The 24,883-nt window shown below is 41.0% G+C and overlaps 1 protein-coding gene and 1 non-coding gene across 2 annotated transcripts; both read left to right on the forward strand.

Annotated features, from left to right (window-relative positions):
• The first annotated feature begins 3,629 nt into the window (after nt 1-3,629).
• LOC145093226 (vacuolar protein sorting-associated protein 24 homolog 1-like) lies at nt 3,630-5,122 on the forward strand. Its single transcript, XM_079031302.1, has 5 exons — nt 3,630-3,917; nt 4,042-4,118; nt 4,197-4,299; nt 4,384-4,688; nt 4,766-5,122. Exons 1-5 carry the CDS (start codon nt 3,806-3,808, stop codon nt 4,829-4,831), a joined length of 663 nt encoding a protein of 220 aa, XP_078887428.1. The 5' UTR covers nt 3,630-3,805; the 3' UTR covers nt 4,832-5,122.
• Nucleotides 5,123-5,300: 178 nt separating this feature from the next.
• Nucleotides 5,301-5,373, forward strand: TRNAF-GAA (transfer RNA phenylalanine (anticodon GAA)). The gene has a single exon. It is a non-coding gene; the product is annotated as a tRNA-Phe (tRNA).
• Nucleotides 5,374-24,883: the final 19,510 nt, after the last annotated feature.

Below are 24,883 nucleotides of genomic sequence, written 5' to 3' on the forward strand. Positions count from 1 at the left end.
TGCTAGGTTTGTTTGTGAGCCATTAGAGGCACGACATTTGTGGCGCTTGCTTTCAAAGACAAGAAGATTCAAGATTTAAGTTGTTATTACAATATAACAAGAGGTATGTATTTCATCTTTCTTTGTGAATTTCGAAATCCCTAGAAGCTTGTTATGGTTCTTCACATGTTCATAATGTTGTATAACTAATAGTGATAACATAGATCCAACTCTAGGGTTGCATGCACACATATGATTGTTTGTTTAAACCCCATCAAATCCGACTTCAAACGAATGAGATATGCATGTTTTAAAACTATCACCGAATATAAAAAAAATGGAAAACATAAGTATATGCATGGGGGTGTTCCATGTGAGTTGGGCAAAATGGCATTGGGTATCTTTGTTCGAATTATGTGTATGGTCCTTTTCGAGTTTCAGCTTCTGATTTGGATCAAGAGTGCAACCGTTATCCTATCCACTGATAGTGTGCGATTTTGTTTTCGTAAGGTTTTGCTTAGTAGTTGTTTTGTGGTGCTTAGTTGGCATTGAAAGGGAGTTATTTAAGTCCCTTCAAGGTAATGGAATGAGGTGGGTATCTTCAGGCCCGAAGTGTTAGGCCAACGATGCGAGGACATTAGTGTCGATAGGTTATCGGGAGCACTCCAGACATAGGTTGTGGGCCTAGTGATCATGATGGTTTATTTCTTCTGCTTGTAGTGCTTCCGGTGTGGAAGTGTTGTCGGGTGAGTTGTAAGTCTATTGGTTGAATAAGAGAATCAATAAGGATTGAGAGAAGTATTAGTCAGGTAGCATAAAGTATCGGCAGGTGGTATGCAATATAATTCCAGTTTTTCGCAAGCTGTTGTTAGATTTGTGATTTCCAAGTTGGAAAATTCTTATGCAATCGTAAGTCATCGAGTTCTTGGTGATGTATTGAGTGGATGCCCGTGTGGGGGTGCACCAGAGCTGGTAAGGGTTGGGTGTATCGTAGAAGTTCATGGTTCGGATTTGGGTTAAGTTCACAGTCGGTGTGTATTGAGGATTATTCTTCATGGTTCTGGTAGTGCCCCAGTTGGGGACTGGGGGCAGAAACAAATGAATATTCATCAATTTTAGGGAAGGTTCAACGAGAAATTTATGAGCATCCATTTTCGAGGGGGCCTCTGGTGGAAACTCGCATTGGGAGTCGTGAGTGTATCCGTGCAAGGTCTGTATTCTGGGAATCTGTGACGTAAGTGGAGGATCTTTTGGTTGTGGTGCGAGACGCGAGTTCCAGGTGGAAGGTGTAATGTCATCATGATGGTGTAATCGAAGGGTTGTTTGGGTTAGAATGTCCCTGTCTTCTAGGTTCTGGAAACCTGGTGGTTGGACCAGGTGTGAGACTGGTAGTCTCAGCGGCAGTTGAGAAAATCCTTGTATCCAGGTTTAGTGAAGGGTTGCGTTGAATCAGAAGACTTTGGGTGAAATGCAAGGGCAGGTCCTTGGATCTTGGGTTATGTGTTTACACTCGAGTTGTGTATATAATGGTATTCATATCTAGGGTATTCCATCATGAGGATGACCAGAACCTATGATCGATTGGACTTGACATGTTTGGTACCCGAGGGTTGATTAGGCCAAACATGTGTTTGATACGAGGGTATTCCATCCTGATGATGATTGGACCCATCGTAGACATGCTTGGTATTCCAACCCAAGGTTGATTGGGCCAGGTATGAGTGTTCGTGCTTGTAAGTTGGTTGTTATATGTATGAAAATTTTACTCAATATTTTTGGGACGTCATAGTAAATTGCACACAAGTTATTATGTTTTCACAAAAAATTGATTTAGACACTACGTTATTTTTATTTAGTCACTAAGTTTTCTAATTTTTTACAATGTTGATCACTTGATCGGTTAACCCGATTATCTGCTAACATGACATACTGATGTGTTAGTCTTTTAGTGACATGACATTTGACACTATTTGGTTATGTGGTACTGGGATGACATGATGACATGTTGAGTGAAAAAAGATAAAACAAAAGACACTAATATTCATTTTTTTCAATATTGACACTAAGTTTGCAGTTTTTTTTTTTTTTTTTCCGATTTTGACACTATTTTTTTGCTCCAAATCGAATATCATTTTATACATTTTCTTTAATATTGACAGATTTCTCTTTCAAATTGTATAAATATATTTTTTTACATTTAAAATCATATTTTTATATAAATACAAGTTTATTTTTTACATTTAAACCGTAATGTTATGTTTAAATATATATATTATTTATATTATAATATTTTTTTCACTAAATACCCAATTTTAATGTAATCATTGTTGATTTAGTTATTAATCGGTTAATCTATTTATGGTATGTACTTGGAAATTGTTCAATTTAAATGACAAATTATAATATTTAATTTCATTTAGCATTTGTCGTGTAATTTGTCTTTTTTTTATTATTATTATTATTATTATTATTATTATTATTATTATTATTATTATGGAATTGTTTGATTTCTCTTTTTTTATTCGTATTCAATGTTAGAAAAAATGTTAGCAAATTTTAATTATAACTTTGATATTTTGAAGGATTTGTGTGAATTTTTTTTTTCCAAAATTTGTTATTTTGAGCATAATGCATGGAGTAACACGAAATCCTATGTGAAAAATCCAAGAAAATTTAATTTGGATTTCATACAAAATATAAATTAATTTGTTTGATGTTCTTTGAGAAAAGATTTTTGAATATTAATGTTAAGTAAAGAAGAAATATATTTGTAAGAACAAAAAATCATGAATATATACAATGAACAATTCCTTGGTAATTTTTTTAGAACGGCTAGCAAACTCAAGAACAACTTAAGTACTTACAAATAAGGATTTTGCACCCAAGAAGTCCACTTAACTCTAAACTTAGGAAATCTAGTGCTAATCCAAATAAAAAGATTGAGATTGAATAAAATCTCACATAACCACTTTTAAGGTTTAAATTTCGCAAACAACATCTTGTTACGAAATGTCTGTAACGCCCAAAACATGAAAAGAAGAACCGCATCTAAACATTTTTTCACTTGGATAGACAACCGAGTGGAATCAATCCAAGATAACCACTCAGTAATGGAAGAGAAAATTAGCAACTCCAACTCTCACCACTATGCAAGAAGACTCCATAGATTCAATGTCATCCCCTAAGAAAAGAAAAGATGATTGACAGTTTTAGAATTACAGATGGACACATCACATAATCAATATAAATGTCATGTTTGTCTAAATTAACTTTAGTAGGAACCATATTCAAGTTTAACCTCAAAAATAAAATATTAACTTTGCAAGGGATTAAACGGTCTCATCTAGTCGGTTGAGAAGAAGACTTCAAATTTTAAAGTCAATTAGAATCCGGGCCGAAGATTGACACGTTAACATGTAACTAGGTTAACCGGTTAAGCGGTGAACATTGCAAACATTCAAAAAACTTAGTGACTAAATTGAATTAAAAAAATAACATATCGTCAAAATCGAATTTTTTATGAATACATAATAATTTTTGTGCAATTTATCTTTTTTAAAAACATAATAAACTTTTTTTTTTTATTGTATTTAACTTTTTAACATTTTGAAGTCGCGTTGAAGGAAGGCCAGTTAAAACCAATTTGCTCATCAACAGATGAAACGAATAAGAACGCAACAATAGCAAGCTTTTGGTTTTCAGATATATTATTCCGAAATCACGTATTGATCTTAGCTTTTTGTATTTTACGTCTTCAAATTCAGTTTCAAATAGTTACTTCTCTCAATTTTGAAGACTTCATCGTTAATACTCGAAGAAGAAGAAGATGGAGAAATTGAGGAACATATTAATGCCGAAACCTAATCCGCAACAGTTATTACGCGATTGGCAACGCCGTCTCCGGCAAGAGTGTCGCAACATCGAACGTCAAATTCGTGGTAAATCAATTTCCTCCATCTCGTTTGTAGAAATCGCTTTCTTCTTCTATAAAACCTAAAACTGTTTATTCCATTAGTGCATCGATTTTGTTTTGATTTTTTTTTTTGGGGGGTTTTGTTTTAGATATACAACGAGAAGAGAAAAATGTTCAGAAAGCAATCCGAGAAGCTGCGAAAAGAAATGATATGGGCTCTGCTAGGGTATTAACTTAGCACTTGATTACTTCCAATTTTACGAATTAGGATCTGTAATCATGGAAAAAGTTACATCTTTTCTAGGCACTTGCTATGGAAATTGTGAGATCTAGAAAAACTGTGAATCGCCTCTACGAAAATAAAGCTCAATTAAATTCCATATCAATGCATCTAGGAGAAAGTGTTGGTATGTGATTATTACTTTCTTTTATCAATTATCATCACTAATTACCTGTTACAGTATTAATTTCTAAGCGTTGGGATTTTGCAGCTATTGCTCGAACAGTAGGGCATCTATCAAAAAGTGCTGAAGTCATGAAGATTGTTAACGGCCTAATGAAAGCTCCACAAATGGCTGTCACAATGCAAGAATTCAACAAAGAAATGATCAAAGCTGGAGTGATTGAAGAAATGGTGAATGATGCTGTTGATTCTGCATTGGATACAGATGACATGGAAGATGAGATTGAAGAAGAGGTTGATAAGGTGTTAACCTCCATAGCTGGTGAGACTGCTGCACAGCTTCCAGAAGCCGCCAGGAAGGAGCGGCTGAAGCAACCTGCCACCGTGGCTCAGGTATACCCCCCCACCTCCCAACCCCACCTCTGTTTTAATCTTTGTTCAAGAGATTAACTTTTGATTTGGATTTGTAGGATGATGGTGTTGATGATGAGGAATTAGAAGAAATTAGGGCTCGCCTTGCCAAAGTTCGGTCGTGATTTGGGATTTTTTTAGCTGATAGATGGAAAACTTTTTTTAAGATGAAAAAAGTTTCATAAACCTCAAATAAATACCAAAATTTAAAAAAGACGAAAATTGCAAAAAATAGCTACACTAGGAGACGAAAAATGTAATTTACTCTTTTGTTTATTAATACTTGAGTTTGGGTGTAATAGTAGTAGAATTGAAGTTTATGTAAAGATTATGAGAAATTGAGAATATGTAATTCAGAAATATTGGGTTGCAATTTATGCTGTGAACTGATTGGGCATCTATTTTTTTATTTTGTTGTTATTATAATGATCTAGAGTTAAAGCACTTCATGGATTTTTAGTCTGTAGTACATTTAAATGTTGCAATTAATTCAAAAACGAAAAAAACAGGATATGATATTGTCGTGTGAAAGGTTAAATGCTGATCAATTTAATATATTGTATATATAAATTGTCGATGCATAGAAACCATAAAGCGGGGATAGCTCAGTTGGGAGAGCGTCAGACTGAAGATCTGAAGGTCAGGTGTTCGATCCACCTTCACCGCATTTAAATTTTTTCTTTGTTTTTAAACAGACAGAAATTATTTCGAGTCTTTTTACCTTTTGTTTTTATTATAATAAGAAAATCAATAAACATAGGTGTACCAACAAAACATTAATCGAGTGTAACAGAAACTAATGGTATTCAGCATAATATTTTTGAGAGTATTTAACTTTTCTTTTTAGAAAGCTTGGAATATATAAAAGGTTTTGTTTGGGATTATGAGCTTAAAATCTTTTACTAAAAAATATTCATAATCCAATATTTCACACTTTTTTTATATGAATTTTTATATTGTAGTATTTTATTTAACTTTACACGATTCAAAAGCATTCAATGGTTTTTGTCAAATATTTATATACAAATAAAAATATAACTTTCAATTTTGAGATAACGAGTAGTTTTACTAAATACACCTTAAATCATAAAGCGAAAATTTGATGGTTTTTATGTCATTAAATTTTTATTTAGTTTGATCAATTTGGGTTATAAGGACACTTTGTTTTCATAATCATTATTAATGTATTTCTAGCTTCATGGTGGGTATCCATCATTTTGTGTTGTGTGATAACATTCGCTTTCATATCATCAGTTCGGTTCAAACCGATTTAAGGTCATAGATAAAATATGAAAATGAGGCCCTAACTTATAGTAAATAAAATTACTACAAGATGGTGTTTTTTTTGTTATTTTTAAAGAAATCATTTGTTATAAATTTATCCATAGATCATTTTTTTAATAGTATTAGTTATTCGGTTCTTTTTGTTATTTCTTTCATTTTCTCACACTACCAAATAAATATTTCCTAGGCAACATGTTAACCTTTTAAACTTATAAAACAAGATCAATGATTAAAAAAAAAATAAAGAAAACGAAAACAACTAGTTGTGAACTTGTGATATCAAATCGTTTTCTAGCAACAAATATCAACATTTATGAATTATTTTCTAGGTTCCACCACCTAAGATTTTCAAAACCTGTGATGTTGAAGTTTCAAGTTATCTACATAAAATAAGAAAGAAAACACATAAATTATTATTATTATTATTTTACCAAAAAACTAACATCAAAGAAGTGAATAACAATAACGAAATCCTACAATTTACACGGATCAAATTAATATGAATCAAAAAAATTAGATTAACACGTATAATAAATTTGAAATCAGAATCAGCGAGCCTGGTTAAAATCAAACTAACACAAATACGAGGTCAATTTTGTAAGGATGAGTGTAATCAGATTATCAGAATCGACGTATTAAGAAAAATTGAACTCAGAAGGTTGCGTGAAAAACCCATAACCGGTTTATTATGAATCAATTTATCTATTATCGTTAAAAATCTGAATCAATTCATAGAGTTATTCGATCAATGGTGGTGAGAGGCTTAATGCAGTGATTATTCCTGAAGAGTCACAAGCCTCCTAGTATTATTTGTTGATTTTGTTTTTGCTCATTTTCTTTCCTTTTTCCTCTTATCCCTTATACACGATATATCAACGTTTTTTTATAACAACATAATAAGGTATATAAAAATAAGGCCCTAGAAATTTGGAGGCCATGATTGATCACTCAAACCGCCCCATCAATTGGCACGCCCCAGCAAATCCTTTGGCTCGTATGTTTTCACTATAGCCTTCTTATCCCTGTTCGAGTTGAAATTTTCATTGCTCTAGGCTCCATGCATCAGTCTGTTGGTCCAGAGCCTCTACTTTCTTCGTAGTAAGTTTGTACTTTTTATTAATGGCTTCTTCCGTTGTAGTAAGTTTGCACTTTTTTTTAATGAATAACATATTTGGGAATAGGTCGCGCGTGAAGAATGGCTTGTCCTTACTTGGGCAATTGAGAGTTGCTTTCATGAATCTAGTTAGACAGTCAATGATGAATTCGCCTTCTTTTTGACATCCTAATATGGCATGGTTGTGGATATTGCCGACTGCTAAGCTTTTGAACCATCATCAAACAAATCCTTTTATTATGGTTTGAAAGTGTATACACTAAAACCTTCAACTGAGATTTAAGGATTACATGTGTACTTTGTAGGTTCCTGCATGATCAATTAGGTCTTCTGTTCATTCGTAGTTTTTTAGGTGCGGTAGGCAAGTTTTAGTTGGGAGTATGTAGCATATAAGTCGCATGTGACTGCTGATGGATCTTTTGTATCTTGGTCTTATACTTTAGAAGGATTGTTCGAGCCTTACTTCATTGGATTAGTTGTAGAATCCTTAAGCATGCCCAATGGTTCTTTCAAAAATCTTTCCCTAAAGCTTTAGTAAACAAATAAACTATCTAAAAATGTTTTTTCTTGTGGTTGATAGTAAAGTGGTGTTTCACCAACAATTGCGTTCATGCTGGGTAAGGTTGATAGTGAAGTGGTGTTTTAAAATTGGTTCATTGTGGGTAAGGCTTGAGTTGTTGATGTTGTTACTATGTTTGGATTGAGGGGTAACGCAAGTGTTATAGGTGTTAATCATGGTAGGCTGGCTACTTTGGCCTTGAAAGTTACCATTGGGTGGATGGGGCTTGGATTAGAATCACCCTTCTTCTTGTCACCAAGGTATGTTTCATGATTGTAGTAGTTATCATAACAAATGGTGCCGATGATGCAACAAATTCATGGAGGGAGAGGTTTGAGATAAAATGAAATGAAAGATATAGTCTCCTTTTTGATGCTCCAAGACCAGTTGATCACAATGGAAAGATTAGGTATAATTATAATCTAGGGGGTGTGTCCTGAGATTGTTCTCCAATGCCGAATTTATAGGGCCTTATTTTAGAGATTGTATAAGATCTATAGATAGAATATGGGTGTGAATTTTTACTTGATGATGCATACTCTAGAAGAGGCATATATATTGTTAAGAGGGGGAAAATCGATGCCATCTTGTAACATTCTTGTGCCTCGATTATGAATGTTTTTTACAAGTGATCGTGAGTTGCGCACGGTCTTTGGCACCTTGATATTACATTGCGCTCAAGTGTGTCTTGACCTGGCTTATACTTTGCTTTGGCCATTAGAAAATTGCTTCTCGGCTCTTGGTCCAGTTGAGTTGGTACACTTATATATATATATATATATATATATTAGATGGTTCAAATAAAAACTATAAATAGTCTAAAAGCGTGAAAACACTATTTTTATGTTATTATTCTGCAATGAATTTTGTATCCATAACTTTATGTCACTATTTAGCAGTGAATAAATGAATAGTCATAAGTTAAAACTAAAATTAGAATTTACTATCAAAATACACATACATAAATTTATAATAGAATAATAACAATCTAATGAACATATGAATAATCAAACGTTAATATTCATATTAGAATTACTTCAACAATACACATATAGAACATTCATTGCAGAATAATAACATAAACATAATGTTTTTACGTTTTAATACTCTTCACTGTTTACTATTTTTATTCGAACTTATATATATATATATATATATATATATATATATATATATATATATATATATATCAAGGATGTAAATAATGTTTGACGTTAACTAGTCGGATGACTAGGATTAAGAGATTAATCGGAGATTAATGAGGCCCCATGTAACGTCCCAAAAATTAAGACTAAAAATTTCGATTTTTAAATTAATAAAACCATTATCCAAAACAACATCATGGAAAACATAGTGAATCAGAGTGTAACATCCAATTGCATCAGATTCATGTAAAATGTGGAACAATGTGGTGTATGCAATGTAGTCATCCCGAGCCCTTCCCCTTCGAACCAGAAGTACCTAAAACATAAAATGAAAATAGTAAGCACAAAACATAGTGAGTTCCCCCAAATACCCCATACCATAAAATCATACAGTCAAACATATATGGGTGGTTACAGTCCCTTTTGGTCTATTTCAACTGGAAACAGTCAAGCATATCTGGGTGCTTACTGTCCTTTTCGGTCTATTTCAACCGGATACAGTAAATCATATATGGGTGCTTGCAGTCCCCTTTGGTCTATTTCAACTGGATACAGTAAAGCATATATGGGTGCTTGCAATCCCCTTCGGTCTATTTCAACCGGATACCGGGTCTATTTCACCCCCATCACCACTACACAATCTCATAACAAAAGAATCACATAGACATCAAACAATTACAATAGACAATTATCACGGAGATAATCATTATACTATAAGCATAACTTAGTGGGTCAGCATTGGTGCCTTCGACCCACAGATACAATGAAGGAAACTCACCTGAATCACGAAGCCGACTTCAACTAGCTACTCTCTTGCCAAAAAATGGGTGCTCGGCACCTCCTATCAATCCACACAAGGTAAACCTTAAGTCTACCTTCTAAAAATAGAATCTTTACCCAAAAGTCAAAGCAAGCCAAAAGTCAATGGCCAAAGTCAAGGTTAACGGTCAAAATACTAACAGTTGACCCTCACACCGTGACTAGTCCTTGGTCACGTCATGAGAATACACTCAGACATATTCCAGCTCGAACTCACACCACTCAGCATGTAGCACCTGGTTCCTGGTATGTGAAATTTATCTAAGTGTTTTGCATTTTTAGCCTTGGACTCGGCGAGTTGTAGGCCCGACTCGCCGAGTAGAGTCGGGATATGGAACACGTTTAAGTTAGCGACTCGGCGAGTCCATATTCTGGACTCAGCGAGTCCCCGCTATCTGATGAAACCATAATTTCAAGGGTTTGCACCCTATTTAAATCATCTTATGCGCCCCCAAGCTCACCCCCTTCACCCTCAGAGCTCCCTATATCGTCCAAACCTTTTTCCTTGTGAGATTGAAGTGCTTTGGTGTGTTTTCTTGAAGATTTTGAGAGAAAAAGGAGAGTAGATCAAGAAGAGAAGAAGGAGCCAAACATCTTGGTGTTATTTCAGTGATTCCTTGAGGTATAACTCAGTTTCCCTCTGTTTTCATGCTTATAGTCCCTTAAAGCTCCATTAAAGTCCTTCTTGAGCCATTTCCCAAGCTTGGATATGAATTACGGTATGTGATAAGCTAATTAACCTTTAGATCTAGGCATGATTGAGCTCTAGGAGATCGGATCCACTGCCTTTATGAAGCCATATTGCATGAAAGCCCTAGATCTACTCTTTTAGTGCATTTTGAGCCCTAAAACCTTCATTGGTGTTTATTTACACGTAAAGTTGGAAACTTTACATGTTAATCAAGCCCTAAGAACCCAGATCTACGTATGGAATGAGCTGGATCCAAGCAAAATCGAGTATATAGTAGTTGCATGTGGTAGACTCGGCGAGTCGTTCATCGGACTCGGCGAGTCGAGTCGCGAGTCCCAAAGTTTTCCCCCTTTTCGTGTTTGCTGAGTGGAGTAGTGAGTCATGGGGTGTGACTCAGTGGGTCGGAAGCCAGACTCACTCATGGAGAAACTCGGCGAGTCAATGCCCTGACTCGGTGAGTTCAAGGCAATCTTCTTGTCTTAAGAACAGACTCGGCGAGTTGTTCATACAACTCGGCGAGTCTCAGCATAGAATGTTCTTCGGATGAAGATGAACTCGACGAGTTGTTCATACAACTCAGCGAGTAGGATGAAGGACTATTGGACTTTGGTTTAGAAGGAAAACTCGTCGAGTCAATGCCTAACTCGATGAGTAGAGACAGGATTATGGTCAATCGAATGGATAGGGTAAATGAAAGTTGACTTTGACTTTGACTCTTGGCTTGGTTAGGGGTAAATGGTCATTTTACCCTGAGGTCGGTTAACAGTATTTGACTGAGTGTTTTGTGGGAGTTATAGCCGGAGGATTTCCGGGGCAGCAGCAGTAGCAGAAGACAGTCAGTTCCCACGCAGATCAGCAACTACTTTGAGGTGAGTTACCTTACAGTAGCGGTGGGTCTATCGCCACAATGCCGGCCCACCAGTAGGAGTTGTATGATAGATGATTGTCTCTGTGATATTCATCTAGGGTTGCTACTACTTGTGTTATGTTTATTTGCTAGTATGATATGATGCTATGTGATATGTGTTATGTGGTAGCAATAGGGGTGAAATAGTCCCCAGTATCCGGTCGTGAGGACCGAAGGGGAGGCCAGCACCCAGATATGCTAGGCAGTATCCGGTCGAGAGGACCGAAGGGGTAGGTCGGGCACCCAGATATGCCCGACAATATATGTATGTTATGTGATTATATGGTATGTGGTACAGTGGGGGAACTCACTAAGCTTCGTGCTTACAGTTTTCAGTTTTGGTTTCAGGTACCTCTTCGTCGAAGGGGATGGAGCTGGCGCGGTAGCGGCACATCACATACATGCTTTGTATTCCGCACTATGAGATCTTCCTGGGGATTTGTTCTCTGACATTATTATGTTTTATAAAATGTTTTTCCAGACACGCGATATCTTTTATGAAAGGACATGTTCGGTGAATGTTTTATTTCTAATGTTTTGCTAAGTATATGTTTTAAAAATGAAATTTTTGGCTCGTATTTTTGGGACGTTACACAGCAACTCAGGCGAAACGACTCAAAAGTAGTCCTCACGACATGAGCCTTCCCTAGTCACGTTGTGAGCTCCAAATGATCAAGTTATGTGGGTAAAAACCATTCTCACGTCGTGATACTCCCTGTGTCACATCGTGAGCATAGTCTGATGCCATATCCTAATGTTTTGAGTCCTTAATCCATTAAGTCTTCGAACCCAACTCTTTCAAAAGCTAAAGAGGACTCCAAAGGTCAATAAAAATGATTATTTGTTGGAAATACATGCCCTACACATGTGCTAAACCCACCTTAGACAAAAATGACAAGAAATGGACCCAAACTCATGCAAGATTCATAAATCACAACTAAACTTCGGATCCATAAGATATGATGCTCAAGGGACCCTTAGAGGCCATAACGTTGCCAACTTTATGGATCTCCTCCATGAAAACTTCCACAATCAAGGGACAAGAACCTAGATCTATTAACTTAAACATATAAAGGTTGAATCTTGGACACTTATAAAGGTCCAAAATGTGCACAAGATAATGATGATGATGAAGCCTCATTACTGGACCAACACTCTAGAACATCTTCTTCTCCTTCTTCTAGCCACTAAAGCACCAAGATGGATCCAAAACCACCAAAAGGGATTAGGGTTAGGGTTTTCTGAGTTGGAGGCTGAGAAATGAAACCTAAAACTGAGTTAAGGGGGCTTAAATACGTGGGAAATCCTAAACATTTGTGGGCTTGGGCTGCAGAGATCCTTACGTCGTGAGCTCTTATTTCTCACGTCTTGAGCTCAAATTATATACAATTTCTTCATTAATCGCTCCTCACGTCGTAACCCTTCTATGGCTCACGTTGTGAGCCTTACTTTTTTACCTAAAAACCAAGCATTTGACTCCTTGAAATCCTGATTCAACTCTTCCAGGAAAACGGGTGTTACAACTCTCCCCTACTTAAATTAGATTTCGTCCTCGATATCACTCCTTACTACCTTCCAGAAACGCCATACAGCTTGGACACTTCTTCCAAAATCTCGATACGAACTGAGGAAACAACTCAAGCATACAACAACAATCCAAAATTGTAACCGAACCCAGCCTTAGCAGGGCTCTCAAATCGTAACGATGAAAGGATCCTTACCCTACTAGTGTTCACCCCTAAAGAATAACCATTACTAATCTGCCCGAAATCCGACATCGTAAAACCTTTTCTGCCTCCCTGACTGACAACCCACTCTGAATCACTATCAATACAACTCCACTTGTATTCCAAATTGATCATAACTCTTCCAATCCATGATTATCATGTTGTTTCCACTGGGAAACAGAATCACTGACCATTCATTGTTGCCAAAAACTTTTCACTTGATAATAGGCTTAGATAATCCTTCGAGTAGAAGACTCATCTCTACAATAGTTAGACTCATACGAGAGCTCTGCAGTAGGGTCAAATCAATTACTCTGAGATTATTTAACCCATGCAGCAGTTGACTTAACATATCCACTTAATCACAAGGCGACTCCTAACACGAGTCCCAAACACTATCACCTCCTCATGCTCATCTTGTTGTCCAATAATTACATTTATGATGCAGCCGAGACCTCCCTGGTCTCATACTTACCTTCCAATTAACTGATATACCAGATTTCCAACCGGTTGCTGAGGCTAATTGTCTCACGCAATCACACCATACGACTTATGAAAGAATGTCTATCTGGCAAGAGATGTCCTAGCTTGCTTGCCATCAGGGCTCCAACATCTCTCCAGATCCAACCGAACTTAACCAACCATCAACCTCATGCAACCAAATCCACTTGCTAATAATGAATGATACATGGCCGGTTGTAGCCTTATATCTCAATCGGCCTTATATGACCCACAACCTTCCTTAATTCAATTAATGTTATGGCCTTCCTACAGTTCTAATCCCACCACGGTCTAATCCCACTTAGAGGAACTACGAGCCAATCATAGACATACCAGCCCTCACAGCTGCTCAAGAGCCTAGTGAATGCTACGGGCCACCCCGTAGTCTTACAACACTACCACACTACCTGCCAACCTAGTGAATGTTACGACCACCCCATAGTCTTAAAACACTCCTATACTATCATGGTCACCGCCCATGGTCTTACCGCTCATCTACCATTCCAACCATAATCATCCTGATTCGAACCTGTATTCGACTATATCCCAAACCGGGTGTCTGTGATATGCTTCGAACCCTAAAGTATTAATCATACAAGAATAGGTAGAGAGGCTCTAACACAACCCTTAAACTGTTCCTAATCACATATCCACCAAGCATCGCTACTGATCTGCAATGAGAACTGAATGTCCATTCTTGCGCAATCCATTAGACCAAATGATTCTCCCTCACTTGTATTCGACTGTGCTCTTCTAATCCACAAAATTTGATGGATTTCCAATCCATCTCACATCCTTACAATTCAAATTGTTGACAACTTGAACTTACAAGAACTAGCATTCCATTACTAGCCAATCTTGGTGATCACGTGTGCTCCAAAATCGGAAGAATCCTTATTGAAATCTCATCGAGCTCTACCATCTCAAATACTTGCTGTTGACCTCACTACAAGTACTTGGTGACTTACCGGATGACGAAGAACAACACCTCGAATATTGCAACAGGTACCCAACTGATTCCACAACCTACTTGCACCTAGAACAATTCCCATGCGAACCTACAACTGACCATAATATGAATGCATGAACTTGAAAACTACCGCTCTCACACCCACGATTAGATCCATTCCTTATTTCCTTGAAACTACAAAGAACCCCTACAAACCCTACATTCGAACCTGACATGTCCACCTCACGAATTTCTTGAATCTTTGTTGAAACTACCAAAGATCGAATTGACTGCTGACCTTTTCTCACTTCAAGCTTTTTCCGATGATAGTCAATGCCTCTCACTTCGCAATTAATCTGGCTCACCCAACATCTCCTAAACATGGCTATCAGCATGCAAAATGGCATAAGAAGATTCTCAAGATGACATGTCTTGACCATCATGAAGAAAACCATAATCCCAAGTGGAGACTTAGAAACACCCCACACAGTATCTCATGCTTACATGCACATCATCTAATGGAACTCGGATCCCCTCGACCTGTGACTGCAATGCTCGGCTCTTTACCACAAGAACCTCCAATCTGCCCTCATGAACATCATACATCCTCCAAGTGGCTGGAGCAGGTGCCCTCACCGCTCCTCTCATCAACTCCAACAGTCAGCCCTCTTGTGGGTCACTTGGTTGCAGTGAAACCTAACGAGATCATCCCTTGGGGACAATCTCTGCTGACATGACCAACCCTACCACACTTGTAGCAACCCATACCCCTAGATCCACAAACCCCATCATGTTGCCTTCTACACGTGTTGCACTGATCCTGGTCCTTCCGGCCCCTCAACCGTTGGTCTGAAGTATTGGGTCTCTTTGCAGGACCCTCATCTACTAGCATCTACTCTGGCTTCCTCTTCCCCAAGTGCTCCAAATCAATCTCCTAATCCCAGGATCTAGCAGTCATATCATTTAGGGTCTTGAAACCTGACATACACAAACTCCCTGATGTTATCCCTCATCATATCATGATACCTTACCTTCTTCATCTCCTCATCTACTGCATATTGTGGAACCAACAAATCCCTCTCCCGGAACATGGCAGTGATCTCTGCCATAGTCTCAGTAGTCTGAAGAAGGTCTTAAAACTCCCTCACCAAATGTTTCACCTCAATAGCTGGTACAAACTCGGCCCTAAACAAGGTCACAAACTCATCCCATGTCATCGTCTCTAGGGCCTCACCTCCTAAAGCGAAGTCTACCTCCTCCCACCAATCTCGAGCTCTGTCTTACAGAAGACAGGAAGAAAATTTGAACCTCGACCCCTCGGGGCATAAAAATCGTCCGAGAAGTGTTCCCCATGTCTACTAACCACTTTCTACTAGCAATGGGTTCCTTCTCCCCAAAGAACTCGGGAACTCCACAAGCACGAAACTCGCGGAAGGAAAGAGTGCGAGCTCCCCCAATCGCCATGACCTTAGTGAAGAACGCACCCAAACGCTCATCCAAAATCTCCAAAATCCCCTCCTTGACCATTCTGAAGATTACTGGAGTCTGCTCCAAAATACCACGGGTGATCTCCGAAGAGATAAACTCTCGTATCTGCTCATCAATTGGCTCAGCACCTGAACCAGAACCTGAACTTCCCCCGCATGTGTTGATCACCAGATTGAAAAGTAATCATACAAATGAACAGTACATACCCAAGAATCCTCAACCAACAAGCTTCCTAGACTCTCCGTGACTCTCCCCGATTCGAGTATGAATCATGTGATTTCGGTGGTACGGGTCCAATACTACCTTCCACACATATCCATACTTTCCTTGAGAATTATCCTGAATCCTCCAAGTCACATTCTCAAACTGGTACTCCAAGTACTCTTTAAACAGCGCAACCAACACACTAAAGCACTTTCTAGGTTTTCCTAGGTCCCTGACCTCACCCTGCCATCAACTGTTGAAGAACTCCCACTAATTTCAGCTAACTACTTCATGTATATAATCAGATGCTACAAAGCTTAGATAATCCTTCAAGTAAAAGACTCGACCCTACAGCGGTTAGACTCAGACGAGAACTGCACAATAGGCCCAAATCAATCATTCTGAGATTATTTAACCCATGCAGCATGTGACTTAACATATTCACTCAATAGTTAACTCACACCATCAAGGTTCCCACAAGGCACAAATCAAGCAGTATTCGTGCAATAACACTCCAAGCCATAGACCAATCAAAGGGATTCTTGTAACGCTCTAAAAATTCCAAACAATTTTAACTTTTCAAAAACAACTCATTTTCATAATGTTATTACAAAAAGGTTTTCAATACAATTATTATCAGAGTCTTCCCAGAACCACATCATAAAACATAATTATGAGGAGCGGTACGATCACGCCTTTGCCTTGCCACGGTCTCCTGAAGAACCTGAAAAACATTAAACCACAATTGTAAGCCCGAAAGCTTAGTGAGATACCCCCAAAATACCAACCACATATACCATACACGCACAACATGCCATATCATATCAGAACACAGAACAGCCATGCACTTTGGGTCTACTGTGTGACTGGTCCGCCGCACCGGCATTCAGTCCACCTGGTCCACCCTCCGAGTCTAGCCAATATATATCGAGTCTACAATGTGATTGGTCCGCCCGCACCGGGCCTTCAATCCACCTGGTCCACTCTCTGAGTCTATAGTATGACTGGTCCGCCCGCACCGGGCCTTCAGTCTGTCTGCTCCACTCTCCAAGCCTCGGCACGTCTGGTCCACCCTCTTGGGGCCTATAGCCTATCCAGACCGCTCGCTGGGCCTTCGGAACAACCGGTTCGCCCTGGGTATGTTGGCCTACAGCACAAAGCAGGACCCACCTCAACCCCACCCCAGTCCAACAACCATGTGCACATAAACATTCAATCATATAACAATTCACGTTCAATCAAACCGATCTAGCAGATCACATAACATAACATCCTCCTAACCAGGATACCGACCTAACCAGTCACTAGCATAGCATCATCCTATATACCGGTATACCGACCTTAACCAGGTCTCTGACATAATACCATCCTAACTACCAGGATGCAAACATAGCAAAGCAATAACATAACAACGATACCCGGATCTCAATATGATAAAAGGGCCGGCCTTGGTGCCTTAGACCCTGTTGATATAGTGAGGATAACTCACCTCGCAACTGCTGAAACTCTGAACTGAAGAAGCAGATTCCCGAATCACTTCCTCACCAAAAATCCCGAACTATCTGAAGCAGCAAAACAATCATTAGACCAAACACAATATCCTTCCAAGGGTAAATTGACCAATTTACCCTTAACTCAATCTGGTCCACAACTAAGGCCCACAATCAAAATATGAAAGGCCCATCACTAGATAAGCTCTCAAGCCCACTAATGGCCTAAAGACCAAAAGTCCGAAGCAAAGCCCAATATTGGCCCAATTTACTAAATTGGGCCCACCTCACCAAATAAGCCTAGATCTAAGGTCCATAATAATTAGTGAGTCCACAATACTCCATCCATAATGTCCAGACACGACCCAAAATCCAATAGCCCAATAACAGCCCAATCTCCTAAGGCCCAAAATGAAAACCCAACAGAGGGAGTACGTTGGGCGTACCCTCCTTGGTACGCTGGGCGTACAATGCTGATCGCGAAATGGAATCGGGACACAGACCCACTACGCTAGGCGTACTCTCAATTACGCCGGGCGTAACTCCGCTGAACTACAACATCTCATAAGACCTTAATGGCTTTAGCTCTTAAGTCCAATCTTCAGATCCATAGACTAAATATGCCTAGGATTCATAAAGTCTCAAACTTTATTACGTGGGACGTCCATCAAGCTCTTAATCCAAGGTCTTAATCAATTAAGACCTATCTATAACACATGTTAGACAACCAAAGCCCTTGGGACCTCATTTTTCTTATTCAAGACCTCTCTTAAGGTCTAAAAGGACAGCTAATCTCAACCAACTCGAAACATGCATCAAAAAGAGGTTTTTGGGACAAGAATGATATCAAAACTTCACAACACATAAATATACACAATATGATTGTCAAGCTAAAGGATTTTTACCTCAAAAGAGCCTTAGAATATGATGTCTTTCCAGATCTACAAGCTCCATCCACTCAACTCCTTCTTTGACAACTTCCTCTTTCTTCTTCTAGCCTCTCTTTTGCCAAAACAAGCTTTCCAAAGCCAAACACACCCAACAATGGAGGTGGGACGGCTATCTAGGGTTTCTGAGGTTAAGAGAGTGCTTATGGAGGCTAGGGTAAGAACCAACATGTTCCTTATATAGTGGCTGACCCTAAATTTAGGGTTTCTGGATGATAGACGTACGCTGGGCGTACGTCAAAAGACTTCCGCGTTCCTTTCTTCCACTACGTTGGGCATACGTCCAGCTTACGTTGGGCATACCCAACCAAACACGAGCACGCATGCAAGGACCATTACTGCCCACATCGTTGATTTACAACCTTTCCTCCATCATAAGCCGTTCTTTCCAAACTCTATATTCACATCAAGGACCGAAACACCCTTACTCTTACTGTCGGGAACCCAAAATTAGATATTTCAAGAACGGGGCATTACAATTCTCCCCCACTTAAATTAGGCTTCGTCCTTGAAGCCTGCGGCAACTCAACTCCAGAACCACTCCCACAATGCACCACCTGGCATTAACCAGACCAGGTTCCTCAAGACACAACCACCGAAACCCAAAGCCCAACTTTCCCTTTGTTGCGGTGTTCTGACCACCGCTTCAAGCCGACCACCGGCCTCATCCTCTAATAACCACACTTATCAACTGAGTACCACTCCATGATACATCATTCGCTCCAAAACACAACAATCGCTCAACTCATACGAGCTAGAAAAATCCATGAACCACCGGAATTCCCGGTCTGAGCCCAACTTTATCCACTTCATGCTGACAGGATGACACATCCTTCAGCCTCAGAGCAACTCCCATGAGTTCTCCACCTCAATCTCATACCCATGCTGAACTGGCTCTAGCATCTTCGGGTTGGGAAAACCCGATACACTGATGAGACCTCCAAACATCCCCCAGGATGAATTTCCACCACATAAATCAAAATCAGACTGGAAATCCAAGATTCCATCCCTGCATTCTGTAACAACGTAAATTTTCAAACAAAATTTCATTTCAAAATAAAGTATCTTCATTCAAAACAAGGCATAAACATTCCAAGTGTCATGTCAGAATACAAATCATATGAATCCCAAGATCACAAAACATCTATCAGTGTGTACAGATCACGCCGGCGCCTTCCCACGGTCCTCGCTAGTACCTGAAACACATACACAATAACTGTAAGCATAAATGCTTAGTGAGTTCCCCAAAATACAACTTACGCACATACGCCTTTCCAGGCCCTGACCTTCCGGTCCATGTGTCTCGGGGGACTTCCGTCCATGCTGGGTAAACCTTCCGGTCCTACCCACGCCAACCTTACGGTCCACATTACACGCCTTCCGGCCCATATCATAATGCCTTCCGGCCCACATAACATACAAAGCACGTATAACAATTAACTTATCACATATAGCACATATATCACATATCATATCCGACCTTCCGGTCACACAGTCAAACCCTTCGGGGTACAGTATAGTGAGAAGACTCACCTCGCGTGTCTCGATATCTCACAACCCTGGGAATCCCTCGTGCCCGATTCTCCAAGCTCTAATCCCCCTATAACATCATATGTCCCTAGTTAACACTTTATATCTCTAATGTTGACTATCCCTAAGAAGTCAACACAGGTCCACTCTGGTCAACGGTCAACGGTCAACTTTGACCGGACTCGGCGAGCGCTAGGGCGACTCGGCGAGTCTACACGTTCTCACCAATTCTCTAAGATTCCTTTTCTACACGTCGAGTATCCCCCTTGACTCGACGAGTTCCTCCTGGAAGAATCGCGGGGCCACCCCGACTCAACTCGCCGAGTCTGAAGAACAACTCGGCGAGTCCCAGTTAATCTTCAAGCTACTCGCCGAGTCTGTTCATCGGACTCGGCGAGTCCATGACATGCAACCACTCAAACTGCTTTCTAAGGTCAGATTTGCTCTGGCAATTCATAGGTCTGGCCTTCCTAGACTGGTTCATCACATAAAGTCCTCATTTCGGTGCTCATAATACACCCCATGACTCATAATTTACGTTTTGACCTAAGGCATAAGGATTCCAATCCAAAACCTCCATTGATTCCCAAAAAGATCAGGCATGGGACATTCTGGACTTCCAAGGGTCCCAATATAGGGTTCCAATCGCTTGGGGGGACTAAGGAAACACTCAATCTAGCCACAAAAGGGTTCAATAAACCCTAAATCCATATACACATCAACATAGAAGGGATCAACTCGAAATTATTACCTGAATAACGTTGCTCTGTGTCCCCAACCCTCAGAATATGGCTTCTCCTGTTGTTCCCTTAACCAAGCCTCCTCCTCCTTGCAAAATAACACTTCCAAGATCAATAATGGTCTTCTACCTTGCTCCATATGCTCACAATCGAATTAGGGTTTCACTCACAGGACTAGGGTGAACAATGACGGCCATAAGGCCCCTTATATGTGTCCCAAACCTGAACGGTTAGGGTTTCGCTAAACAGCGCGGACTCGCCGAGTCAAGTCGCGAACCCGCGACCAGATCCGTGATCCTACTCGGCGAGTCTGAGCTCCAACTCGCCGAGTCCCCCCCCCTTAAAACACCCAAAATCATAAATATAACAATACCTGGAATTCCGGGCTGTTACACATTCCTTCCGAGCCTCAGCAAACATCCAACCTGGATGTGATTCCATACCACAGCCGCAGACACACTGCTCATCAACCATGATTGGAACGCCCCAATCATAACTCTGCACTACTGCTTTCACTTCCGTGAACTTACACTCCCTCTCGGAGCTACATTCCTTTCCTTTCCCTTACCAAGGAAATCCACTTGGCTGCCTTGACACTTCCACAAGTGCCACGGTGCTCACTCAATACTACACCATTCTCTTATAGCATAACCGCTATCCTATGCACCACACATGCTCTGGATCCGCTCGCAATGAATCTCAAGTCCATGCTCTACCTTCCACCCACCATGATCAATACCCGGGGCCAGACCTTCTAACGCTAACACATCGCGACATACTCAATCCATTTCCTCGTACCGATCTAACGACACATGCAGAGTCTTCAACATGACTGGACCGCCTTACCAGGCCTTTAGCCAATCTGGACCACTATCAGAACCTTCAGCAGATCTGGACCGCCCTCTAGGGCCTTTAGCCTGGCTGGACCGTTCTCCGAGCCTCCGGCCTGACTGGTACGCCTACCGGCCTTCAGTCTATCCGGACCGCTCAACTAGCATTCATCATTCCGAGTTATCCCTCCGGGAAACTCTCCCATGCATACTGTTCTAGCCCTCTAGGGGTTCCGAACTCTATCTCCATCCTACATACTCAATCCCGGCCCGATCCCAGGCCTTCCATAATCAATCACCCTTGGTCTGTATCCCGGCCTGCACGCCTGCCACTTACTCATACCAGCCTACGCTCTTGGCTGACACAACACTGCTGAATCCCAAGCAGCTAAACAACCTCTCATGCTCATCGATCTTCCGGAGAATTTTCCAATTCTCCCCCACTTAGAGCACTGACTATCAACCATCGGTCGCCATCACCAACCTCCCTTATCAACCTTACACAATACAATCCCCTGCACGGGAATTGGTTCCCACTAGAACGAGCAACCTTCACAAAATCACATATCAACACGGATCATCTCGGCTTGAAAGAAACCCGACCTTCAGCTAACCATTCCTCAGACTGCAGATGTTGCCCGACATTCAGACCAAACGCCAGATTTCCACTAATAACCCTCATGAATGATAACCAACGAAATTCCCAACACTAAACCCATAACCATACCATAACCCTCAAAGAACAACGAATACAATACGAAAACCACACAACGAGACTAGCAGATGAACAATACGCCACAACAATCACAAGATAACAAGACATCAAGAAAGAAACATACCCGCAGCTGCATCCGACACTGCCTTGACCTCCTCTGTTGTAAGCTGAAAAGCACGACCTTGAGCTCTTGGGGGCTCCGCTCCAGCCTGACCTCCATCCGTGATCCTCAATGTGGCCGGTGCTGGAGCCTGCACCGGTCCTGCAGTAAGCTGTGGACAGTTGACCCTCAAGTGTCCAACCTGATGGCAATGATAACAAATCCTCAAATCCCGAACCGAGGCTGTCTGTCGACAATCCCTCTCATAGTGCCCCTCCTTTCCGCACTTGCGGCATGCACCACCAGACCTACAAACTCCGGTGTGACCCCTTCCACACTTTCCACAAGTGTGGCTGCTCTGATCTCCCACTCTAGAATCAACAGTCTTGGACTGTTTCGGCGCCTGCTGCGACTGCACCGGAGCCTGCCTCAGCTCTCGCAACTGCAACTCAATCTCCAACTCACGCCGCCTGGCGGCCTCCTGAAACTCCAACAAGGTCTCGCACCTCTGTGTAGACACAAACTGTCTGATATCCCTCTTGAGCATACTCAGATATCGGGACATCTGAGCCTGCTTCGAAGAGAACTCATGGCAAAACATCGCCCTCTTAGTGAACATCCTGGTGATCTCCGTCACCGACTCCGAATCCTGCTTCAGTTCTAGGAACTCCTGAGCTAATCTCTCTCTCTCAACCCGCGGAACATAACGAGTGTTGAACATCTCCCAGAACTGATCCCATGAAACCGCAGCTCTCTGCGCATCTGAATATGACCCTGTGGTCAATCTCCACCAATCCTTCGCCCCGAGCCTCAACAGGTTCAGAGCACACCTCACTCTCTGATCAGCAGGGCACGAACACGTGAAGAAACACCCTTCCACGTCCAACAACCATCTCATAGCAACAATCGGGTCCTGAACTCCATTAAAGGTAGGAGGCTTCGTATTATCGAAGTCCCGATACTGAAAACCTCGACCGGTTCCTCCCCCTGCCGCTGCTACAGCCGCTGTAGCCGCCGCGGTAGCCATCTCTGTGAGGGCCGCATAGCGCTCATCAAAATACTCAATCATAGCGGTCTTGATCGACCCGAACAGTTCCGACAACTCGGCCCGGAACAACGCAACAACCTCATCGTGCAGGATCTCACGGATCCTAGCGTCCAACTCGCCTGTGCTCATCTGACCAATAACCTCGGGCGGTACTAACCCGCCCTGAACTCCCTCTCCTGCACCCGATCCCGACCCGGATCCGCTCCCAGCATGCCTCGTAACCACCATACTGAAAAACACCACAAGATCTTAGATACTTCCCGCAAACCCGGGAACCAATTCCCAACCCAACCCTAGAGGTCATGGTTTCTTTGATACGCGTATGGGTCCTATGCTTTCAGTAGTACGGGCCCATACTACCTTCCACACCTACTCATATGTGTATCAAGTATACCACAACACCCTAGTGAAAAAAAAAACATACATAACAAGCGCTCAACCCTCATTCCAAGAGGAACACCGGAAATCTCCCACAGAGGAACCCTAGGCTAGCAGGCATCATAAATCAGGCAACATTAACATGAAATCCTGAAGATCTCTAGCCTAGTACTAGCATGCTGTTCTATCAAAGCTCAAAAACAAAAATCATGTATGGTATTTGGGGGTTACTTACTGGCTCCGGCTGATCGTACCTTCGCGTCCTCCTTTTACTCATTTTGAAAACCATTTTAAATTCTCTTTTAAAAACTCTCCCTGATTTGAGACTGGATTCACACGAATGTTCCTCCAATTCACTCAAACCAAGGCTCTGATACCAACTTGTAATGCTCTAAAAATTCCAAACAATTTTAACTTTTCAAAAACAACCTATTTTCATAATGTTATTACATAAAGGTTTTCAATACAATTATTATCAGAGTCTTCCCAGAACCACATCATAAAACATAATTATGAGGAGCGGTACGATCACGCCTTCGCCTTGCCACGGTCTCCTGAAGAACCTGAAAAACATTAAACCACAACTGTAAGCCCGAAAGCTTAGTGAGATACCCCCAAAATACCAACCACATATACCATACACGCACAACATGCCATATCGTATCAGAACACAGAACAGCCATGCACTTCGGGTCTACTGTGTGACTGGTCCGCCGCACCGGCCTTCAGTCCACATGGTCCACCCTCCAAGTCTAACCAATATATATCTAGTCTACAATGTGATTGGTCCGCCCGCACCGGGCCTTCAATCCACCTGGTCCACTCTCTGAGTCTACAGTATGACTGGTCCGCCCGCACCGGGCCTTCAGTCGGTCTGGTCCACTCTCCGAGCCTCGGCACGTCTGGTCCACCCTCTTGGGGCCTATAGCCTATCCGGACCGCTCGCTGGGCCTTCGGAACAACCGGTTCGCCCTGGGTATGTTGGCCTACAGCACAAAGCAGGACCCACCT

The sequence above is a fragment of the Lactuca serriola genome, chromosome 1 (genome assembly GCF_051521515.1).
Source record: "Lactuca serriola cultivar US96UC23 chromosome 1, Lser_US96UC23_V15, whole genome shotgun sequence".
NCBI classification, from domain to species: Eukaryota; Viridiplantae; Streptophyta; class Magnoliopsida; order Asterales; family Asteraceae; genus Lactuca; species Lactuca serriola.

Bases quoted from the DNA above. Each gene is read 5' to 3' on its own strand.
- LOC145093226 (XM_079031302.1), top strand. From the start codon at position 3,806: ATGGAGAAATTGAGGAACATATTAATGCCGAAACCTAATCCGCAACAG. The intron at 4,119-4,196 runs GTATTAACTTAG...CATCTTTTCTAG, and splicing joins ATGATATGGGCTCTGCTAGG to GCACTTGCTATGGAAATTGT. The intron at 4,689-4,765 runs GTATACCCCCCC...TTGGATTTGTAG, and splicing joins AACCTGCCACCGTGGCTCAG to GATGATGGTGTTGATGATGA.